Here is a 22,325-nt window from a genome sequence, read left to right on the forward strand (position 1 = left end):
ACTCAAAGGAAACATGCTTCAAGCTCCAACGGAAGCGGACTCAACAGAGTCACCTTGCTGCCGCCGCCCCTCCTGCCAGCTCACCAAGCGTGCCGAGTCCAGGACAAGTGCCTATGCAGTATACTCTGCTTCCGGCCAATGCCTCCTCATCTCCTAGCTTCACTCCTGAGGAAATGGAGCATCTTCGACGTCTTCTTGATCCTCCCGTCGTGGGCTCGTGTTCTTTAGCCCACGCAGGTACGTCCACCGCTCTTGCCTCTCCAACCTTGACTTCCGGAAATTTTCCTTCGTCATCTTCCACTTGGCTTCTTGATTCTGGTGCCACCGCTCATATGACTCCTAATCCTCGAGCTTTTTCAACCTATGAACCCGTTTCTAGTCATTCCAAAGTCAAAACCGCCTTTGGAGATCTTCTCACCGTCGCGGTTATTGGTCATGTTACTCTTTCCCCTTCTATGAAACTTTCGCGCGTTCTTCATGTTCCTCGTCTTGCTCATCATCTCCTATCTCTATCCCGACTTGTTCGTTATTTAAACCATGATCTCACCTTTTCTCCACATTCCTGCTTTTATCGTGACAAGGTGTCGGGGGAGACGATTTCACTTGCTGAGGTCGTGAGGGGCTCTATCTTGTTCGACCTTCTTCCTCTTCTCTTGCTGTTGCTGCTGCTACTGTTTCCCTCTCGACGTCTCATGACCAATTGTGGCTTCTTCATCGACGCCTCGGACATCCCTCTTTTGACACCCTTTATCGTCTATTTCCTAAACTTTTCCAGGGTCATGCTGTTGACCGTTTTGTTTGTGACGCATGTCGAATTGCTAAACATCATCGCACTACATATCCTTTATCTTCATCTTGTGCATCCACGCCTTTTTTCTCTTGTTCATACCAATGTTTGGGGTCCGACCCCCCTTCACAGCACTTCTGGCGCTCGATGGCTTGTTATTTTCGTTGACAACGCTACCCGTTTCACGTGGGCTTACTTTTTAAAACACAAATCCCAACTTTCCACCATCATTCCCCAGTTTTACTCCCTTATCCAAACCCAATTCTCCACCCCCATCCGTCGCTTCCACTCCGACAACGCCACAGACTAGGTCAATTCTACCCTCACCCATTTCTTCCAACAAAACGGCATTATTCACGAAACATCTTTTCCCTACACGCCTCAGCAGAATGGTGTTGCAGAACGGAAATTTCGCTACATCTTTGATACGACACAGAGCCTCCTGTTCCATATGCATGTTCCCAAGTATTTCTGGGGTGAAGCCGTTCTCACCGTCATCCATCTTCTCAACCGCCTTCTCTCTCGTGCCCTCAACCATTCCCCTCCTATTGATTGTCTCCAGCGCTTCTTTCCCACCACTTCCCTCAAAACAAACCTCACTCCACGTGTCTTTGGGTGCGTCTGATTTGTCCCCAACAATCATCTTGGTCGGGACAAGCTTGACCCTCGCGCCATTCAGTGCATTTTCATTGGATATTCCGTTACCCAAAAGGGTTATTGATGCTACCATCAGCCTTCCCGTCGCTTCTTTGTCACCAAAGATGCTACCTTTGATGAGTTTACTCCTTACTATCCCTCCACGGTACCACCTTCTTTACCTCCTCAGCCGGACCCGCTCGAGTTCCTTATCCTCCCTCCTCTTCTCCTCCTTTGGATGCCTCATCCTCTACCTCCCAAGATACTCCACGAGAATCTTCCTTGGCCCTTGTGCCTCCTTCCCGCTCTCCTCCTTTATATCCTTTAACTAATTACATTTCCTCCCATCGTCTCTCCAAACCATACCATGCACTGCTTACCTCCATTGACTCCATCTCCCTTCAGAAGACGGTGGATGTTGCCTTATCCTTGCCTCATTGGCGTCAGGCTATGGAGGAGGAGCTTCAAGCTCTTGCCCTAAATGATACGTGGGGTCTTGTTCCTCCCCCACCGAGCAAGCACTTGGTTGATAGCCGTTGGGTCTATGTTGAAAAGCACAACTCCGATGGCACAATTGAGAGGCATAAGGCACGCGTTGTTGCAAAAGGCTTTACGCAGAAATATGGCGTCGATTATCAGGAGACATTTGCTCCAATGGCCAAGCTGAACACTGTCCGCATTCTCTTGACTCTTGCTGCATGGCTCTTCCTCCTGGGTATGCCTCCTTGGTCCCCTCTACTCCTTCCTCGGTTGTTTGCCGCTTGAAGAAGGCCCTATATGGCTTGAAGCAATCTCCTCGCGCTTGGTTTGGTCGTTTCACTACGGCCATGAAGCGTCTTGGATATCGCCAGTGCAATGGGGACCACACCCTCTTCTACCATCATTCCACGTCAGGGGGAGTCGCTATCCTTCTGGTCTATGTGGATGACATCATTATTACGGGTGATGCTACGGAGGCTATTACACAACTGGCGGCCTATCTATCGTCGGAATTTGCTATTCGCCACCTTGGCCCGTTGAGGTATTTCCTTGGCATTGAAGTTGCATACTCTTCTGTCGGGATTTTCATTTGTCAGCAGAAGTACACGGTGGATCTTCTTCATGAGCTTGGAAAGGAGGATTCCAGACCCATTACTACACCTATTGACGCTAATCACTGCCTTGGTGCCGATGAGAATGAAGATCCTGCAGAGCCTGGACAGTACCGACAACTTGTGGGCAAGCTAATCTACCTCACCCACACGCGACCTGATATTGCATATTCCGTGGGGGTTCTCAGTTAGTTCATGCAGACTCCTCGCATGAGTCATTTTCATGCTGCTCATCGACTTCTTTGGTTCTTAAAGGGCACAGTTGGTCGTGGACTTTTGTTCCGCGGCCACAGTGGTCTTCGCCTAGAGGTATATACCGATGCGGATTACGCAGGCTCCATTGTTGATCGTCGGTCTACCTCAGGATATTGCACCTTCTTGGGCGGCAATCTTATTACGTGGAAGGGTAAGAAGCAGAAGGTGGTGTCTCGATCCAGTGCCGAAGCGGAGTTTCGTGCGCTTGCACATGGTCTCTGTGAGGCACTTTGGATCACAAAGATCCTACGTGAGCTACATTGTCCGGTTTCCTCTCCCGTCCAGCTGTACTGCGACAACAAGTCGGCCATCAGCATTGCCCATGATCCAGTCCGGCATGACCACACGAAGCACATAGAGATTGATCGACACTTCATTAAAGAGAAACTGGAGTCGGGAAAATTCTGCCTGCCGTATGTGCCTTCAGCAGATCAGATCGCAGACATCTTCACCAAAGGGCCCCATGCCCCTAGGTTTGAGGAGCTTTGTGGCAAGCTGGGTGTGGAAAACATCCACGCCCCAGCTTGAGGGGGAGTGTTGACACTTGAGCTCTTTTTTTTTGTAACTAATAGTCCCATATAGGACATTCTTAACTAGCCCATTAGGGCTCCCCTATATAAACACTTGTAATCCCCTCTTATCTTTTCAATCAAGTTGGTTTTCTCTTTCTCAAACCTCTTTCTTGGTTCAACACAACTAATTGCACCAATATCGGAGATGGCAAAAGTATTGACTATTTCAATACAAATGAAAGGGATTTTTTATTAAACATCTGTGCAACTTTTTTGATCTTATGCGATAGGTGACATCCTCCAACATTTACAATCCGCCATAAGTCTTTTACTATAATATGATTCTTTAATTCACCCTAATAATGCCACTGACCGTCTGGTAAAAGCCAATAAAATTTCTGAAAGAGTGACGAGTGGTACCTCTATGATTATAGGCTTACCATCTTTCATTGCCTTCTTAAGATCACCCGCCAAACCTGACATGTTATCCACACTTGAGCAAAAATTCTCTGGATTGCAAAAGATGAACTATTTTTGAAGAGATTGACACAGAGTGAACTGAAACCATGAATATGAAGTAACATCCCTGAAAAATGGGTGATAAATTTGGGGAATACAGGAAAAATGACAAAATATGCAGTTTAATAGATTTGCGTTACCTTTCCAAACAACTCTACATTCTCTGCAAAACTCAGTGATCAGCTCTTCTGGAGAAGAAAATTCTCTTGCCCAAACAGGAACAGAAGTAAGAGGAGCACTGGAAACAGAGAAGAGACTTAGGAACATCATTCAACTGGAAACTAAATTCTTCAGACGCATGTAGAACATTATTATCTAGTACGAAAACATTATCTAGAGGCATGTTTATCCAATTAACTCAAGAATGATGCATTCTTCCATATTAAGATCTGTTTTTTTCATGGCATATGAATGAAATATGCAAAAATATTAGTGTTGACATTCTATTAAAGGCCTATCCCCCCAGTGATACCACCCAAGTCAGAAGTCATATCTGATCTCTTCTTGTCTCTTGATTCTTTGATGAGATTTTTCATTATCTATCTCTACTCAAACAACAGACGCTGAAATATTCAAGATTATAAAGACACAAAAAATCAAATTTGGAATCCGAAAAAAGTGATGATGACATACTCTGTTGAGGTGCGTAACAGCTCGTATACCATATCTGTCTGCCACATATGTTTAAAATATTAAAAAGTGGTAGTGAGTGAGAAAATATCAGCTTCTCAATTCGACTAATTACCTGAAGCACATTTGGCAAATTAAGCCTTTGAGCAAGCTGAGTAGCAATCGTTGATTTTCCTGTGCATGCAGTTCCACATACTAGGATAACAAGTGGTACCCGTTGGTGGTGAAATCTAACAAAATGGGAAAAAAAATCAATTATTTTTAATCAGGTATAGGCATACAGATTTGTAAAAATACAAATGGAGTCGCACACAGAACAACCTACTCATTTAGAAATCAGTAGTCCACAAAACACTTCTTATATATTCACAAAAGGATCAATTAGAAAATAGTTTTCCATACTTGATATTGGATCAAACCTTTCTACTGGCTTTGTTGGTGCAACATAAGTTGTACAGTTTGACGATATTGTGATCTGAACGCACCACTTGATTGTGTTTGTATGTTCTATTCCCAATCCTGAATAAAACATTAATTTTTTGGTTTATGTAATTTTTTTACAAAACCAACCCTTAGTCTATGGCAGATGCGGCAATTCAAGGCCCAGAGAGAAACCAGTGGCTTAGGTAGCCTCTTTATGTTTTCAAATGATTGAGGCTGTGATAGGATCCCAAACAGAAACCTACTGAGAGATCAGAGAGAGAGATAATGGAAGATAATGGCCAGATCATCACTCTGCTGGATTCTGCTGGCATCGCCTACCTGGATGCAACCCGAGAGATGAAAACCATGAAAATATCTCTCAAGTTAACCCTAATTATCGTTACAGGTCATTATAACTAAAAGAGAGAGAAAGAGAGAGTCTCTAGGCTCCTCGGACAGCCCAGTTGCAATGGTGATCCTGGCCTGATCCGGTGAGCCTGAATGAACTAATTTTCAAGAAGTCCTCCACATAATTTTATCAGGCTGCATGCAATACACTCGCTGAATGTGCCCTGCAAGGACTCCCCATGCCACAGTGAGCGAGTGTTGGGATGGCACATGGACCCCATGCCTAGGCGACACCTTATCCGCCCAAAGACTGGAAGATTATACAAGGTTGCAGCAAACACTAATCCACCTACACCCGCGAGGAGGGACACAGGATGGGTGGAAGTGGATAGGCGCATCCTTTTCTATTCGAGATGCTTATCCGAAGCTTAGCCGCGGATAGACAACAGAGGAACCGAGGATCCTCTACGCGTGTCGCACCATATGGAGACAAATGATCAAATAAGGTGAAAATATTTCTGTTCGCTGCTCCTCTGATGAATATAGTGACGTAGGTTTTTTGGAGGAAATGGCTCCCAGAAGCTTCGGCATTGTGTGCTATGTGTACAAACAGTGATGAGGATTGCGCTCATCTCTTTTTTGATTGTTCCTTTGCCCGAACGGTATGGACCTGTGAGCCACTCAAGGGGGTGGATATCTCATCAGAGGTGGCGTTTTGGGAGTCAATACAAAATGGAGCATCTAGGGGGAGAGAGGGACAGGTTCAGCCGTTCGCAGTGCTATGGGCACTATGGCTGCACAGGAATGAAGTCATCTGCAACGAACGGGAAGCATCGATGGATACGGTGATACAAGCAACTGCAGGTTTTACTGTTGCATGGTGTAAAATCCCAAGGCCAAGGCCCTGGCCAGCCTTTTAGGCCCTTCATGTACTTGTCAATTATATTTTTATCTCACTAGGAAGGTCACCGACTTTGTGTGATCTCCCCAATCCTTATTTCAAAAAACAATACACTCGCTGAATGTGCTACAATTGTTATGTATGTCATCTAACAACATATAAAGCATTAAATTTTCTCTGCTCATATTTTCTCTCCATCAGACAATTTTTTTTGTTTTTTGAAACAAATAAAAAGGCAGTCACCTAACCAGTTGGTAACCACCGGAGAAGTACATGGGCCCTAGAGCCCGTGTGGTACATGCTAAACCACTCCTCTCTCTCCATCAGACAAATTACCAGTAGTGTTTTCTCATGTGAGCTATCCAACCTTCTTCTCTGCAGCCCCCCCCCTAATAACCACCCAATGCTACTCCCACAAAATGTGGTCCTTCTGCCTGAATTTTGTATTCTGCTTTATGTGATGTCCTGACCCTCTGTTCTTTGCCTTTGGTGAGAAAATCCTCTGCATTTTCATCCTAGATACGGCTGTATCTCAAACATTGGTATCAACCAAGAGAACAGAACACACCTGCACCGATTTGATGGAGATTCGCCACTATGCTTGATCAATGCTGCAGATTTGATCCTGTCGAAGAACTTGCCTCTGGTGGATCCTGGAATCCTGACCTCTGTTGTTCTCCGAGTTACCTGGCCAAAGACCAGCCAACAGATTCTCTAATCTCGTCTCCAAGAAAAGCTGCTGATCCTTTCCCTTCTGCACCTTATATACTTCTTCAGGGGCTCTTATTCCCCATGGGCTTGTCTTCCAACCTCCTTAATAGACTTGTCTTAGCCCTTTCATTCCTAGGTCGTCACATGCGGTTGATGAGCTTCTCTGCCCTTCTATGCGGTTGAATTAGGGTCAGCCCTTAGTTGACCCTCATTCTGACCAGCGTTGACCACTGCCTCGGTCTGCATCTCACATGGACGTCCCTTCTTTTGTCCACTCTTGTAGTTGATGTAAAGGAATATATTACAAATTTAGATCTTACCTCCCGTGTCCCAATATTCAATTCACTAATCTTTCAGATGGTTCTCCGGATCTGTCAATCATTCTCAGCACCCTCTACATAACATTTGTTGTCCCGAAACTATGTCCCTGATCCTTGGTTCACTTTGAGACTTATTCCTGTAAGAAAATTAACTAGTTGACTTGGTGTCTCTCATACTCTTTTTCCAGACACTTGAAGACTGGAAGAATGACTGGAAAAAGATATGAGAGCAGGTAATGTACGGTCCGCAAACTTTAGCTCTCCGCCTCCCCATGACTTAAACCATTGGAATGTCTATTTTGTCAGCAAGGAAACATGGTAGTTCAGCAGTTCACCAAAGTGGTGTTTAGTTCTCGATTACTTTTCTTCTTGTTCAATGCAGTTATTTCAGATCCTTCTCTCAGTTTGTCTGAATTGGATTATGACGACTTTGTTATCTGAAGAAACCCAGAGGAGAAGCATGGGTTGAGGGAAAACCTGAAAATGTTCTCATTAGGTTTAGAGGTTCCATAACAGGAGTACATATAGAGAGTAGGAGAGAGAGAGAGAGAGTAAAGCAGGGGTACATAAGGAAAAGAAAAAGAAACAACATATTCAACAGTCCCCCTCAAACTGGCGAGTGGATATCAGCCATTCCCAGTTTTCCGCACAAGTCTTGGAAACGCAGAGCGGACAGGCCTTCGGTAAAAATATCGCCCCTCTGATTGACAGAGGAAACATATGATATGCAAAACTGTCCGGACTCAAGCTTCTCTTTGATGAAGTGACGATCCACTTCAACATGTTTAGTACGATCATGTTGTACCTTATCATGGGCAATGCTGATAGCCGACTTATTATCACTGAATAGTTGAGTAGATTGATCACACGGCAGCTTCAACTCTGTGAGGAGATTGGTGATCCATAATGCCTCGCAGATGCCTTGTGCCAGAGCACGAAACTAGGCTTCAACACTAGAGCAAGAGACAACAGATTGTTTCTTGCTCCGCCATGTGATAATATTCCCCCCAAGGAAGGTGCAGTAGCCCGTGGTTGAGCGGCGGTCAACATGAGAGCCAGCATAATCCGCATCGGCATAGACATCTAACTGGAGGCCACCTTTCTGCTGGAATTGAAGGCCGAGACCAACGGTACCTTTGCGATAACGAAGTACACGGTTGACAGCATGCATATGACACGCTGTCATATGCATGAAGAGGAAGGATTCATCAAAGGTGACATCTTTACTGATAATGAAGTGATGAGTAGAAGGATGATAGCACTTATACCCTTTTTGGGCGCCTTAGCATCAAGCTTGTCCCGAGAAGGATGACGGTTAGGGACGTAGCAGGTGCACCCAAAAATACGGGGAATGAGATTAGTTTTCAAGGAAACCATGGGGTAGGCTTGATGGAGGGCATCGATAGGGGAAACGTGTTGATGAGATGAGATGGGGAGACAGTTGATGAGATGGACGGCAGTGAGAGAAGCCTCGCCCCAGAAAAATTTAGGAATGTTCATGTGAAGAAGGGAACGAGTGATATCAAAGATATGTCAAAAATTTCATTCGGCATGGCCATTTTGTTGTGGAGTGTAAAGACAGGAGGTTTCATAGACGATACCATGAGACGTGAAGAAGTTGGAGATGGTGGAATTAACATAATCACGGGCATTATCAGAGCGGAAGCGTTTGAAGGGTGTAGCAAATTGAGTTTTAATTAGAGCATGGAAAGAAATGATAGTTTAGGAAAGGTCGGATTTATGTTTGAGAAGATATGCCCATGTAACGTGGGTAAAATCATCTACAAAAATCATCAGCCATCGGGCGCCCGAAGCACTCGGAACGGGAGCAGGCCCCCATAGGTCACTGTGAATGAGAGAGAAAGGGGACAATGAACCTGAAGACGGATCAGAGGGAGTGTATGTTGTTCGAGTATGTTTAGCTAACCGACATGGTTCACAAACAAACCCGTCCACAGGCCGTCCATGAAATAAACAAGGAAACATAAACTTCAAGGTAGAAAAAGAAGGGTGGCCTAAGCGACGGTGAAGAAGCAAAAGAGGATCCGGCGCCGCAGTGGAGAGAGCTACGCCGAGAGCAGGGACCAAAGGAGAGATGTGTGGAGGACGATGGAGAACGTAGAGGCCACCGTACCCCTCAGCAAGTGTAGTCGACTGCCCCGACACCTTATCATGATAGAAACAGGAATTAGGAGTAAAATACACCGCTTGACCAAGATCTTGAACGAGGTGATGAAGAGATAAGAGATTTGGGGTAAGATGAGGAACATGAAGAATATGAAGAACATGGGTAAGGGTAAGAGTGGAGGACAATTGGATGCTCCCCACACCAGCTACAAGAAGGAGATCACCGGATGCAGTACGAACTTTATGAGAATGAGGAGAGGGAGTGTAGGTAAGGAAACACTAGAAGAGAGGAGTCATATGGGCTGTGGCACCGGAATCAACAATCCACTGTACATTGGAAGGGGAAAAAGGTGTACCTTGATGAACGAGGGAAGTAGAGTCCATTAATTTGGATTGAAGAAGCTGGCGGAGTTAGTCGATTCCATCATGTCGAAGCTGGGCTCCCTTTGAAGATGTGGCTTCAGCAGTTGGTTGAGATATCTCGGGAATAGACATAGGAGACATGAACTGCCCGGAGGGGAGAGGAAGATGAGTCACCAAGTGGCTTTGATGGGCGTTCTTTCGTTGGAGCTTGTAACATGTCTCCTTGGTATGACCTCGCTTCTTGCAATAGTTGCAGAAAATAGAGGAATTACCAGGAGCACCATGGCCTGTAGACGCCAATTGCTGGACCAGGGAGTTCATGTTCAGTGACGTCACCTTAGGAGTGGACATATACGACGACACCACCTGAACGGATGTAGGCCGTGAGGTCCCGAGCTGCTGAACAGCCATCACCGAGGCGAGTTCGGAATGGAATATGCTGAGGCGAGTTTCCTCCATCTGAACGGCCACCAGGGCTTCCTTCAAGGTAGGAACCTTCTCCCGATGAAGTAGTTGGCCGCGTAAAGACTCATATTCAGGATTCAGTCCCATGACGAATTTGAACACCCGAGGTTGTAGAACATATCCATGGTCAACCGAATGAGGATCAGGGGGCATGTAGTGGTCCAACTCAGTCCAAAGAGACGACAACTCTAAATGATAGGCCCAAACAGAGCGTGGACCCTAGGTAAGGATCGTGGAGCGAGTAACGAGGTCATAGATAATGGCCAAGTTATTCCGCTTTGAGTGGGACTCTTGTGCGGCGTCCCAGATCTCCTTGGTGGAGTTTAAGGACAGGAATTCAGCAGCATAGGATCGACTGATACTGTCGAGCAGCCACCTGTGAACTACACCCTCAATGTCAAGCCAGTGTTCATAGTGAGAGGTAGTGGGAGACGGCGGGTTGTCCACAAGATGCTACATGAGCTTTCAAGGTAATTTGAACATACTGGCGCCATTGAAGAAGATTCAACCCAGTAAATTGGAATTCAGACGGCGTACGTGGCAGGGAATAGTGCCACGAATTCAACTCAAATGAGTGAGGAGGCAGTCCACTGGTAGAGTGGCAGCGGAAGTGGTGGAGTCGCTGGAGGCCATTCTATAACTTGAATTGGCACAAGCACAACTGAAGGAAGACCACGTATCGAGCCGGGAGAGGGCCCGACCTAACTCGAAGTCGGACTGAAGTCAAGTTGACCGTTTGCGATCAGCCCTTGCGAGGCAGCTTGCAAAGCTGCAACGGGGCTGCGGCTGCGGCTTGCAGAGCCTTGCCCTACGGCTGCGGCTTGCAGCTTGCAGGGGTGACCTGCGGTTATGGCTTGCAGTGCTTCGCCTTGCGGCTTGCGGCTTGCAGGGCCAACCTGCGACTGCGGCTTGAAGGGGCGACCTGCGGCTGCGGCTAGCAGGGACGGCTTGCGGCTGTGGCTTGCAGGGACGGCCTGCGGCTACGGCTTGCAAAGCTTCGCCCTGCGACCTAACAGGGTGAGCGAACAATCTACAGCTTGCGAGTGAGCGACCTGTGACTTGTGAGGAACCCAGCAACGGAGCTAGGAGATCAAACGCTCTGATACCATGAAGAAACCCAGAGGAGAAGGATGGGTTGAGGTAAAAACTGAAAATGTTCTCATTAGGTTTAGAGGTTCCATAACAGGAGTATATATAGAGAGTAGGGGAGAGAGAGTGAGAGTAAAGCAGGGGTATATAAGGAAAAGAAAAAGAAACAACATATTCAACATTGGTAATGTACGGTCCACAAACTTTAGCTCCCCGCCTCCCCGTGACTAAAACCATTGGAATGTCTATTTTGTCAGCAAGGAAACATGGTAGTTCAGCGGTTGACCAAAGTGGTGTTTAGTTCTCGATTACTTTTCTTCTTGTTCAATGCAGCTATTTCAGATCCTTCTCTCAGTTAGTCTGAATTGGATTATGACGACTTTGTTATCATCTTTATGATTTTAGGCATAAGGCTAGAGTTTATCTTATGAAAAAGTTATCTGATTCATTTCCTGTCTTTTGCTCCAACAAAATAAGATGTAGCGTGGTATGATCATCCGTATGTTTTGCTTCAGTAATGTCAAGTATTTCAACTCCTCCATCGTTAACTATTTTAGCAACAAATAATTACCCATCAAATAATCCTCTGTCCTCACAACCTATAACCTAGACTCTCGCTTTTCATTCAATTCTGGTAGGATCAAATATCATAAAATCTCACAATTCGAAACGGAAAACAATTGTTCCCGAAGACTATTTAGATTTGCCTGAATTATTAGAATTCTGCAATGATAGGACTTGGAACAAATACAGTCTCTAAACAGATGAGCTCCACCAGAGCACTAGCTTCAACACAAAAATTACTGCCAAACTTCCTATCATCTCAATTTTTAGTTGAATAACCTAAAACCAAAATTTCCAAGCTAATCCGAAATTCTTATCCATCATTTTCCTCCACTGAGTATTCCATCATGATGGGTTAATTTTAAGGAGAAAGCATGAGCACTATGATGACTAAATTATTCACCCAGAACATCTAAGTTCTGAGAAGAAATTGGTGTCTTCAAGAAGCAATGAAGATAAATGACACAGATAGATTATCCAAAAAATGGCACAGATAGACAAAGAAACCTAGAGCTACAACATAGATGTAAAAAATCCTCGAAAAAATCAATGCTTCTCTCTAGGTTTTCTGCACAAAAAATTTACAATAAAAGTTACATCACTCACTCGGTCATCATTTTATAACGATCAATGTATTCCTTTCCATATCCCCGCCGCTCCATGAGCTGAAAATGAAAATTAAGATACAATTATTTCAATCTTGAAGTGTGCTGAAAATGGATATTATTTCAATCATGAGCTGAAAAGGAAAATTTAGATACAAATATTTCAATCTTGGTGTGTGCTCCCATCCTTCGGTTCTGAGGCAGGACAGGGAGATTACTTCACTTCACTCTTCTGGATGGAAAACGCCATTACGTCTCCTTTGATAGCATTTGGTAGTATGTTCAGTCCACTCTCCTCCATGAGAATGTGGATACATCCATCCAATTCTGGTATCTTTTCTCAATGCAAAATATGGCTCCTGACCCCTTCATACTCAGGTTGATTGGTGGGGACTATGTTTTACAGGAATGTTCATTGATAATTATGTTTTATTTGTAACACAAGATGCTTGGTGGGAGCACCTTCTCCCATTGTTTTTCAGCCACAATAGCACTCACAAGGGAATCTGTTTAAAACTGAGAGAAAATACTGAACTTTTGCACTCTAGCACAAACGGTACTGAAAATTCCTCACTAAAATGAGGGTTATTTATCTAGACAATTTGATTGTAGCACAATATGTATGGAAAAAATTTGTTGTCATGCTCTGTCAGCTCTGCTGGAGCAGAACAGAACAGCAGCCAGCCTCCTCATTTAGGGTTTCAGAAAGAAAAAGACAACATAATTTCGTGCTCAGAGTCCAGGGTTTAAATACTTGAGATATACTAGAGGGTTGGGCCTAAGCCCGGTCCCGGCCTGAGTTTAAGTGACTTAATTCACATAAAGAAGTCACTTAAACAGTGATATAAAAAACACGGTAAGGGGCTCTATTCAACATGCTCCATTCGTCCCCTATCCATGTCAAAGCCTAAAGCTTGTTTATTGACATAACTCTTCTTCAGGATTCTTAAGTAATCTAATTAGACAGAGTTACTGGATAAGCAAGATGACTTGGAACAATAAATTACTCCTAAAAAGCACGCTCGTACAACATTATGCCACAATTATTGAGAAAAATAATACCCGAACAGGACCTAGGTTCTATCACAAAGAAAGAACTCAAGAATCACTCAAATCCAAAGGGTGATCAAAATAACCAAAAAAAAACACATATGTTTTGACATTTTTGAGGTGAAAGCTTAAAGTTTACCTAGTCGTCAGACGCCAGAGCTTAACCGACTTCTCATATTAGCTAGAAGAAAACCCAATCAAAGCAGCCAAAAAAGGCAAAAGTACAACACACAACTAGAAAGATTGTATTCATATCCCAGTCCAATCATTTATTTCAAGGGAATATGACACACACATTATAGCAGTACTATCCAGAATAAAGAGAAATAAGTTTACCAGTGATTATTACAGAATAAAACGAAAATAACCAAGGTGGTAATTCAAAGGGCGTCTACCTTGAAGAGGTTGAACTCCAAATCATTCTGGGAACTGGAAAGTGGCCAATTTTTGTCAAAAATATATTTGAATATAACAAATTCAAATTTAAATTAATATTAAACGAGAACTTTGATCTTTGAAAAGAAAACAGAAAATTACCAAAATCTTAGAATTCAAACATTGAAGAGTTACAGGGAAAAGCTTTGCCACCCTACACTACTGCTAGGGAAAAAATGTGATACTTTTTCATTTTTATCTTCTCCTAGAAATCAGCACTCTTATTGAAAGGAGTTGGATATGTGAGCAATAATTTTCTCACTACTAGAGACGCAACTGAAATCCCCCGAGTCCAACCTCACTTGCCCCAAGTTGTCGAGATAAAGACACTTCCACAACTAAACTTATGTCTTATTTGAAGAAAATACATGCAAGATGGACAGAACACCGATTGAACCTAATCACAGGTCGAGGAACCTTCCCTAAACTTCCACTGGTAAACCCAGCTTCTCCGTGCATACCCATCTCAAGGAGGCCGTGAACAGCAGCTCCACACTGCTGTACTTTTTAAAACCATCAATAGAGAATTCAGATAAAAAGGTTCTTTAGTTTAAATGGAAAGATGTTATTTATGTCCTCATCTTGGCCGTTTCACATAGCAGGACAGTCTTATAGGGGGTGACACGACACCTCTTACATAGTTTTTTTTTTTTCTGAAAACATATGAGGCGGTCACCCGAACAAATCGGTAACCACCTGAACACACCTCTTACAAAGTGACATGTTACAAATTCTCCCAGAATTTTTACACAGGATGAAAGAACATAATACAATGTATTAAGTAAACCTTATTTCTCCAGGGAGACTACTCCAATCTGGCCATACTCTTCAACAGCTAAAAGAAGCTGTATACCATGGATTTTATACCAACATGGAGCCATTGTAAGCTTGAAAGGTAACCTTTTCACAGTGATAATAGATTTTAGAAGGAAAAAAGTCAAAGGATGATCAGTGGTGTAAAAGCTTCTTCAAATAAATCGGGTATTGAAGTAATACTTCGAAAAAAATAAATTAATTCGCAGAAAGAGTGCCAGAGGATGACGTACACATCTAGAAGGCTGTTGTCTATGAGCAGCTTCTTCAGCTCAAGGGCGATTTTTATGGCCACATGATTGGGAATCTAAAAGACAAAGATTTATCACCCATCATTTAAAGCTCATTCATCGAGTGCATCTGTTGTTATTTATCTGAGTCGGTAAGTTTTTTATAATAATGCAATGCTAAAGAACAGCTTGAGAAACACATTCTTTTGGTCATTTGTCGGTTATAACTATCCATGATATGTGTACATAATAAATGTAAATTGAAAGATACGTGGATGCAATCGTAACGGATAGATCGATTCAATAAATCACATTAACTTTTACAAATATTGGACACTATTCTAATAAAATGATACATAGTGGCCTATAAACTATTCTGAATTTAGCTTCTTTGGTGATACTGTTGAGTTCGATTAGATTTTGAAGTGTGTGTATAGCAATGGTCTCAATTCTACGGATTATCATATGCAAATGGCTCCGTTATAACAATTTAAAGAATATCCATCATAATAAGGGGTGTCATTTTATAATTATCCATCAAAACCGTGGGGGAAATTTCCTTTCGTTTCTCAGAATTTTCATTGCCGCCAACTTATCCAGATAGTCCCCAGGAAACATCTGTCACACCTTTCGAAAAGCGATCAAAGATTCTCAGAGTCACGCAATATCTAGTTAGGCATATTATCGCTCCTTATTACTGAAAAATTGTCGAACAATGATGATTTTCGAACTAACAAATAAACGACACTGGAGAGAAAAAAATTTAGGAGGAAAAAATAATAGAAACAGTATGAGAAAAGCGAAAAGAATTGAGTTCGGCACCTTGGTCACAGTCAGCATTCTGCTTAGCAGAAATCTTGAAAGCACATAGTAGTGATCCGCATTATCCCCAAGCCATACTTTAACCTGTCGAGATTTCGAGACAACAGACATAACCGAGCAATAATAAGAAACGAGAAGGATAAATCCCCGTCAATCTGCTAACACGGTAAGAAGAATGACGCGAGATAACTGACCTTCACGAAATCATACTTCGAAGAGGCATTGCGAGACTGCATCCGTACATATGATTTCGGCTGCGCGGAGCGCGAATCATCCGACTTTGCCCCAAATTCAACATCCTGCGACGTAAAACCCGTGGTGATTCCGATCGGTTGCTTGCCCTTCGCGATCTCACCCGCCATGATCGTAGAGTTTATTGTCCGATTATCCTTGCGATTTGCAATCTCGTAGCCCGATTCGCGCCAAGTACGATCAATCCACGCTCCTCCGCCTTCGAATTCCCCACTTGTAACTGAATCAACGGAACGTACTGTTCGAAGATTCCGCCGTTATATAGTGCCGAATTTCTAACTCGCTGAATCCGAGGATGCCACGTGGCACTCAAAAAACGCACTTTAATATGTTTTATAAATTTCACCCAAAAAGAGAATTAATATATGATCACCGTTTCTACATACTGGCACCAACATGTGGCTCTGAAAAGTCTTTGTTTTTTTAAGAAAATTGGGGAAATCACCCCAGAACTATGATTCATCTTGATGTTATTAAACTTACGGATATTCAACACACTAGATGAAATGGTTTGAAAATCTCACCCTTTTGTAGTTCAAAATTACTAGCTCGCAAAGACCGAGGATGCCAAATGGCACTTGTAAAATGTATTTTAACATGTTTTTCTTAATGCTAAATGGAACATTTTTATATAAATATTTGTTTTTCTTAAAAAGATTGGGAAGATCACCCTAGACTATGATCAACCAGATGATATATCTAGCTCGCAAAGTCACCTGAAAATTTTCCACAAATTTAATCCAAAAAAGATTGGGAAGATATATCTAACACCAGATGATACATCATTTCTACTAACTTGCATTGACACGTAGCCCGAAATAGCATTTTTCTTTTGAAGAAACCAAGGAAGAATACCCGATAATGACGGTGATCAACCTGATGATATTAAAATTATGGACGTTAAGCACATTAGATGACCACAAAGCCCCATCCTCAATATAAAAACAAGACTTTCTTTTGAAGAAAACAAGGAAGATTACCCGATAATAAGGATGATCAAACTGATGCTATTAAAATTATGGACGTTAAGCACACTAGATGACAACAACACTCCACTCTCAATATAAAACAAGACTTTCCACGTCACTAATAATGCTCTCCACCGAGGCCGTCCTTGCTTAAAAAACCACCTCAGTACGGTGCAGCCATGAATTATTGCATTCCGGCCCATCCCGGCCCAATAAGACAAAAAAATTAAAAACTAACCAACAATTCCTAATAATTCCAGCAACACGTGCGCATCGATAAGCGGCTGAGAAAAAAAACCGTGTCAACAAAAATTAACCCAAAGAAAAACCAAAAAAAAAACCGCAGGGAGAAACTAACTTTCCGAAATATATTTTAAACGTGTGCATCGGTTAGTCTGAGTTGTCACGCACGTGGCGTGCCGAAATGACAGCGGAACCCACCACGTGCAAGGGGGGGAGGGGGGAGGGACAGGGGCATTTAAGACATTTCCTTCGCGAACACTCTTTCTCTCTCCTCAAGTACCGGCCTACTCGTAACAGCTCCGCCGACCATTCCCTCTTTCTCGCACCAGCGCGGGCCAAGCCAGTCTAGCGATAGAGAGAGAAGCTCGATCGCGCGAGGAAGACGAAGAAGACGAAGAAGAGGAAGAAGAAGAATAAGAAGAAGAAGAAGAAGAAGAAGAAGAAGAAGAAGAAGAAGAAGAAGAAGAAGAAGAAGAGGAAGAAGAGGAAGAAGAGGAAGAAGAGGAAGAAGAGGAAGAAGAGGAAGAAGAGGAAGAAGAGGAAGAAGAGGAAGAAGAGGAAGAAGAGGAAGAAGAAGAAGAAGAGGAAGAGGAAGAGGAAGAAGAAGGCATGGAGAAGCACGCGTGCAAGCTGTGTAGCAGGAGATTTGGGAACGGGAGGGCGTTGGGAGGGCATATGAGGTCGCATGTGGCGGGGGGGAAGAGAGCGATTCAGAGATCGTCGCCGTCGTCGAAGAATTCGACGGTGGTGGTGGCGGAGGACGGGGAGAGCGAGGCGGAGTCGTCGATGGGGCCGCCGCTGCGCCGGTCGCGGCGCCGCGGGGCGGCCGCGGCTCGGACCGCGGACGGCGAGCCCGGGCCGGCCAGCTCGGTCTCCGACGCCGCCTCCGAGGAAGACGTGGCTCGCTGCCTGATGATGCTCTCCCGCGACGTCTGGACCGATTCCGAGACCGCGAGATCGAGGAAAGCGCACCAGTGCAGCATTTGCCAGAGAGTTTTCCCCTCCGGGCAGGCGCTCGGCGGGCACAAGCGATCCCACCTGACGGCCAATTCCAAACCCCCAAACGATAGGGATTTCGATCTGAACCAGCCCGCGGAAGAACAAGGGGAGAATTCCGCCGTCTCTTACAGCCCCCGGTAGAATTATCAAGCGATTTCCTCGCTGTTCGAGCTCTTCCAAGCATGAATTCGCCGGTTTTTCCGGTCGAATTGGGCTGTTTCTTGTTCGAATTCTCCCTCTCGCGAGATTCACGGCAACCAGTTCGGAGCCCAGCTTGCTGGGTTTTTCATGGCGGAGATCAACTGGTCTGCTCAGGTGAGTTCTTCGCCTGGTAATTGAGTGTTCTTGGTGTTCGTACTTGAATGGTGTTCTTGTGAGAGAGAGGTGGGAGAAGAGAGGATAAGAGCTTGGGATAACCATTGACCCACATAAGTTTGGTCAAGCACCCAAGTTGGCAATTGTGAGTCATGTTGGTAGGAAAAGCAGAGCATTGATTTTTCTTGGGATATGGAGTTAGGTTCTTTTCTGGAGGTTTGAGGGAGGTGAGAATAAAGTGGGGGTGTGTGTGTGGGTTGTAAATTGCTGGAAGACTTCAGAAAATACACCCAAGTTTGAGGTTAGCTTGAGTTAAGCTTTAGAGTTATGAAATCCCTTTTTGAGTGAGTATTTCACCTTACATTGGAAAATATTACCCAGGATTATTGTTGACTTTTCAGATCAAACTCAAAATTTTGAATGGAACAAAACATATATGTTCCCTTTCTGTTCCACAAATCTGTATTAAAAGAGAACTAAATAGTGGCCCGGCAATAAGAGAGTATATCTTGTACTTTTCCATCAAGAAAGACAGATCAAATGATAGCTATCAAGCTACATATAAAATAGTCTATGTAGTGTTTTATAGGTTTAGCCAAAGTTAAAATTAATATTTCAAAAGGTGGAGAACAACATTGGATTTTCTAGAAACCCTTATGTTGTATAGGGTCTCTTTTCACACTGGAAAAAGGCTGAACTAGAGTGCTTCCAATGGGTCTTGTAAGGATAGGTATGTGTAAACACATGTACACAATATTAATATTAACTATTGTGATCACATCCTCTACAGACACAATAAGAGAAGTTCTAATTATTTAGAACACAATAATGAGGTTTGAGGTTGAGTCAGATCCCAATTCAGAAGATGTTGCAAACTCTATTCACATGAAGATTCACAAAGTATATAATTAATTTAAAATTCTAAAAAAATTATTATATATTTTTCTAGATGTATATTTATGCAGATGAATATACTGTTTTCTTTGATAAAGATGAATTTATAGATGTATAGTTGTCAGAATTGAAAGCTACCATGATCTATGTGTGCCTATGAATCATTATTCATTGGTATATTAGTAGATATCATTAGTATGTTGTATGATGCAATGTTATGATATCTCAGTTTGTGAACTCATTGAGCTTTGATGAAATAAATTCAGTGATGCAAATAGACATATAAAATTGCAGAGAATTGTCAAATTTTCTGGATCAAACTAAACATGAATTTGAAATAGCATCACTTGTTTGTTTTTTGAATTACATCACTGATTTTCTTACATCTGAGTAAAACTTAAGTACAAAGTTCCAATGTGACACCAAAGTCAAAACTTATTCATGGGGTATCTACACTTTAAGACAATGAACTAAATGTTTTTTAATGTCTATGTTAAAGAAAGGCTTACCATGATATTTCGATAATATTATGTTCTTTTTTTGTCTAATTTCATCACTAACGATGAAAGTTGAATTAACATATTTGGTACTTAGAGCATAATAGTCAATACAACATAATACGAAATATTTTCATGGGTCAATTATAATCACTTCAGTTTGGGAGTCTACAATCATAATAAAAATGAATTAAATTTGTTCATTATCCTTTTTCCTCAAGACATCTAACTTTAGCAACAATGATAATCAATAATTAAACTCCCTGAGTTATGGTGAGAAAAAAATAATTAATTTTTGGTGATAGAACAAATTATTGGTTTCTGAACATTAAATTGGACGCAATAATCTTAATAAACCTGATGATAAATATATGCTTAAATTTTGTCTCAGTACGGATATAATGAAATTTGATGATGTTGATAGAGAACTGTTATTTAATTCACTTAATTAAAATTTATGTGTATTCTAAATTATCAAACTATAGAAATACCTAATAAATATTTTTTTTGGGAAATAGTTTAATAATGATAAATAATATATTCATCTAATCAAGTTATATTGACCAGTGCCTTGGAAGTGCAAAGTGATGGGAATCAGGGCTACTAGATTGTGCAGAATAGAACTTTGTTGTTTCTAGTTGCAGCAAAGATAGCTGTGGATATGCACTGATGAGTGGCAGAGTGGACTAGTGATGTTGATTTATGTTGTTAGTCCCAACAGAGATGGAGGGGGATATGCATGCACGAGTGGCATAACAAGTGAATGGTAGGGGTTTACGATCACTGGTGTCCAAAGAAATGGTGGTGTGATTGATGGTGAAAACCGAAGTTATCCTCGACTTCAATATTTCAGCTCAAAACTTCTTCTGAATCGCTAGATCTCGTGATTTAAATATGAATCATTCTTAGACAACAAAATATTCTCTCTCCTCCTTGATCCATGTGTCAGATTGACAGCATGTCAGATTGAAATAGGAAACATCCAGAAGACAAAAAAAACTTAAAAACTCATTGAAACTTCAGAAAATTAAAACAATATACGTTCTGACTCATAATTTTTTATTTATGAATTTAATATCAAAATATCTACAGAAATACTATAAAATTGGGGAAAATCAGAATATCATTATGAATGTTTGAATAAATCTAAGGAAAACTTTCCTTTCAAATTAATGTCAGAAACTTATCTCAATATACCATTAAATTGATGAAAAAATATAACTTGATTTTAAAATATAATAAACCATTTTAAGCTTTTGTTACATTCATCGACAGCCATTTCAATGAAAATAGGAACATTAAAATCATGATATTACTATTATAAATAGCATGTTATGTGTGATTATGAGTTGTATATTATGGGCGTAATATAAGCACTTTTAATGCAACTACTATATGTGATTATTTAAGCAAATTTAGAGGATTCCATGAATGTTATCATTCCTGAACTTCATATTCATCAAAAACATGTCTCATCACCTAATTTATAATCTTTTATTATAATTTATTAGTAAACCTTAATTTCCTTTCCTTTATTTTATGATAATTCATTATCATCCAAACCACTATACCTCCTAAAATTGTTTTAGGCTTAGCATTTGAAGGAGCTTAGATGAGGTAGGAGTCTGAGTTAAATGGGCTGAAAAGCTGAAGCCTAAGCAGATGCCCAAAACAATGGGGCCTAGAAGCAGGGAACACATGGGATGGTGATGCGGACCAGGTCCAAATCACCAGTTCAAATCTATTTTTTAGGCCGTATTAAAAAATACAATAAGATACTTCCAGAATCCTGAAACTAGAGAAGAAGGGTCTGTGTAAAAGACATTTATGAAAGGAGTGAGTGAGAGCAAAAGGTGTAAACATGTAGAAATGGCAGAAAAGAGATTAAAGGAGGTTAGAGTAACATTTTAGGTATGAGATGCTCTTTTATAAATACTAATTTCGTGATTCTCTTTCACTAGTTCATGGGTGGATCTCTAAGATTTATGTGCTTTAGTTACACGTTGGGTGTTGAGTGTTACCCAAAGCACTCATGTTGACTTCCACATTTACTTTTCTCTTCTCTAGATGACCCTCAAAGCTCTATGAAGCAGACTAATGAACATAACTGGACAAAAAGTAGGTTTTAATAAATTTAGAAGACCACCAACTCATGAAAGGTAACGTCATAAACCAGCCAACTTCTAATCACTCAGAATGCAGACTGTAAAACAAAACTCCAGGTTGAAATCAGTTTCTTTTACTCCCGATAATCAATCTGGATAAACAAAACCCCAGTTTCTTTCACAAAAGTCCAGATTAAATTTATGGAATCAATCAGTTCTAACCAATCAGGTTACAAACATAACAACAAAAAACCAATCCCAGCACGAATAATAAAAAATCCAATCACATGTGAACACATACCCTCACGACCTAAACTAAAGAGATAACACAGATTAAACGACGATTCAGATTAATC

At 42.0% G+C, this 22,325-nt stretch overlaps 2 protein-coding genes across 4 annotated transcripts in view; one reads left to right on the plus strand and one right to left on the minus strand.

Annotated features, from left to right (window-relative positions):
• LOC144710043 (P-loop containing nucleoside triphosphate hydrolases superfamily protein) overlaps positions 1-16,173 on the minus strand; it is a 47,059-nt gene extending 30,886 nt beyond the window's left edge. For 2 of the 3 annotated variants that reach the window (XM_078583710.1, XM_078583708.1), the window contains exons 1-9: positions 15,891-16,173; positions 15,697-15,780; positions 14,878-14,951; positions 13,792-13,825; positions 12,348-12,406; positions 4,546-4,660; positions 4,434-4,471; positions 3,941-4,038; positions 3,702-3,790 (exon numbers count right to left, since the gene is read on the minus strand). In XM_078583710.1, coding sequence (XP_078439836.1) covers positions 3,702-3,790; positions 3,941-4,038; positions 4,434-4,471; positions 4,546-4,660; positions 12,348-12,406; positions 13,792-13,825; positions 14,878-14,951; positions 15,697-15,780; positions 15,891-16,058 — 759 coding nt within the window. In that variant the 5' untranslated portion in view covers positions 16,059-16,173. The remainder of the gene's footprint in view (positions 1-3,701; positions 3,791-3,940; positions 4,039-4,433; positions 4,472-4,545; positions 4,661-12,347; positions 12,407-13,791; positions 13,826-14,877; positions 14,952-15,696; positions 15,781-15,890) is intronic. The other variant, XM_078583709.1, reaches the window with a different exon arrangement.
• A 1,279-nt stretch (positions 16,174-17,452) lies between these two features.
• On the plus strand, positions 17,453-18,666 carry LOC144710607 (zinc finger protein ZAT1-like). Its single transcript, XM_078584417.1, has one exon. It carries the CDS (start codon positions 17,769-17,771, stop codon positions 18,297-18,299), a length of 531 nt encoding a protein of 176 aa, XP_078440543.1. The 5' UTR covers positions 17,453-17,768; the 3' UTR covers positions 18,300-18,666.
• Positions 18,667-22,325: the final 3,659 nt, after the last annotated feature.

The sequence above is a fragment of the Wolffia australiana genome, chromosome 12 (genome assembly GCF_029677425.1).
Source record: "Wolffia australiana isolate 7733 chromosome 12, ASM2967742v1".
NCBI lineage: Eukaryota > Viridiplantae > Streptophyta > Magnoliopsida > Alismatales > Araceae > Wolffia > Wolffia australiana.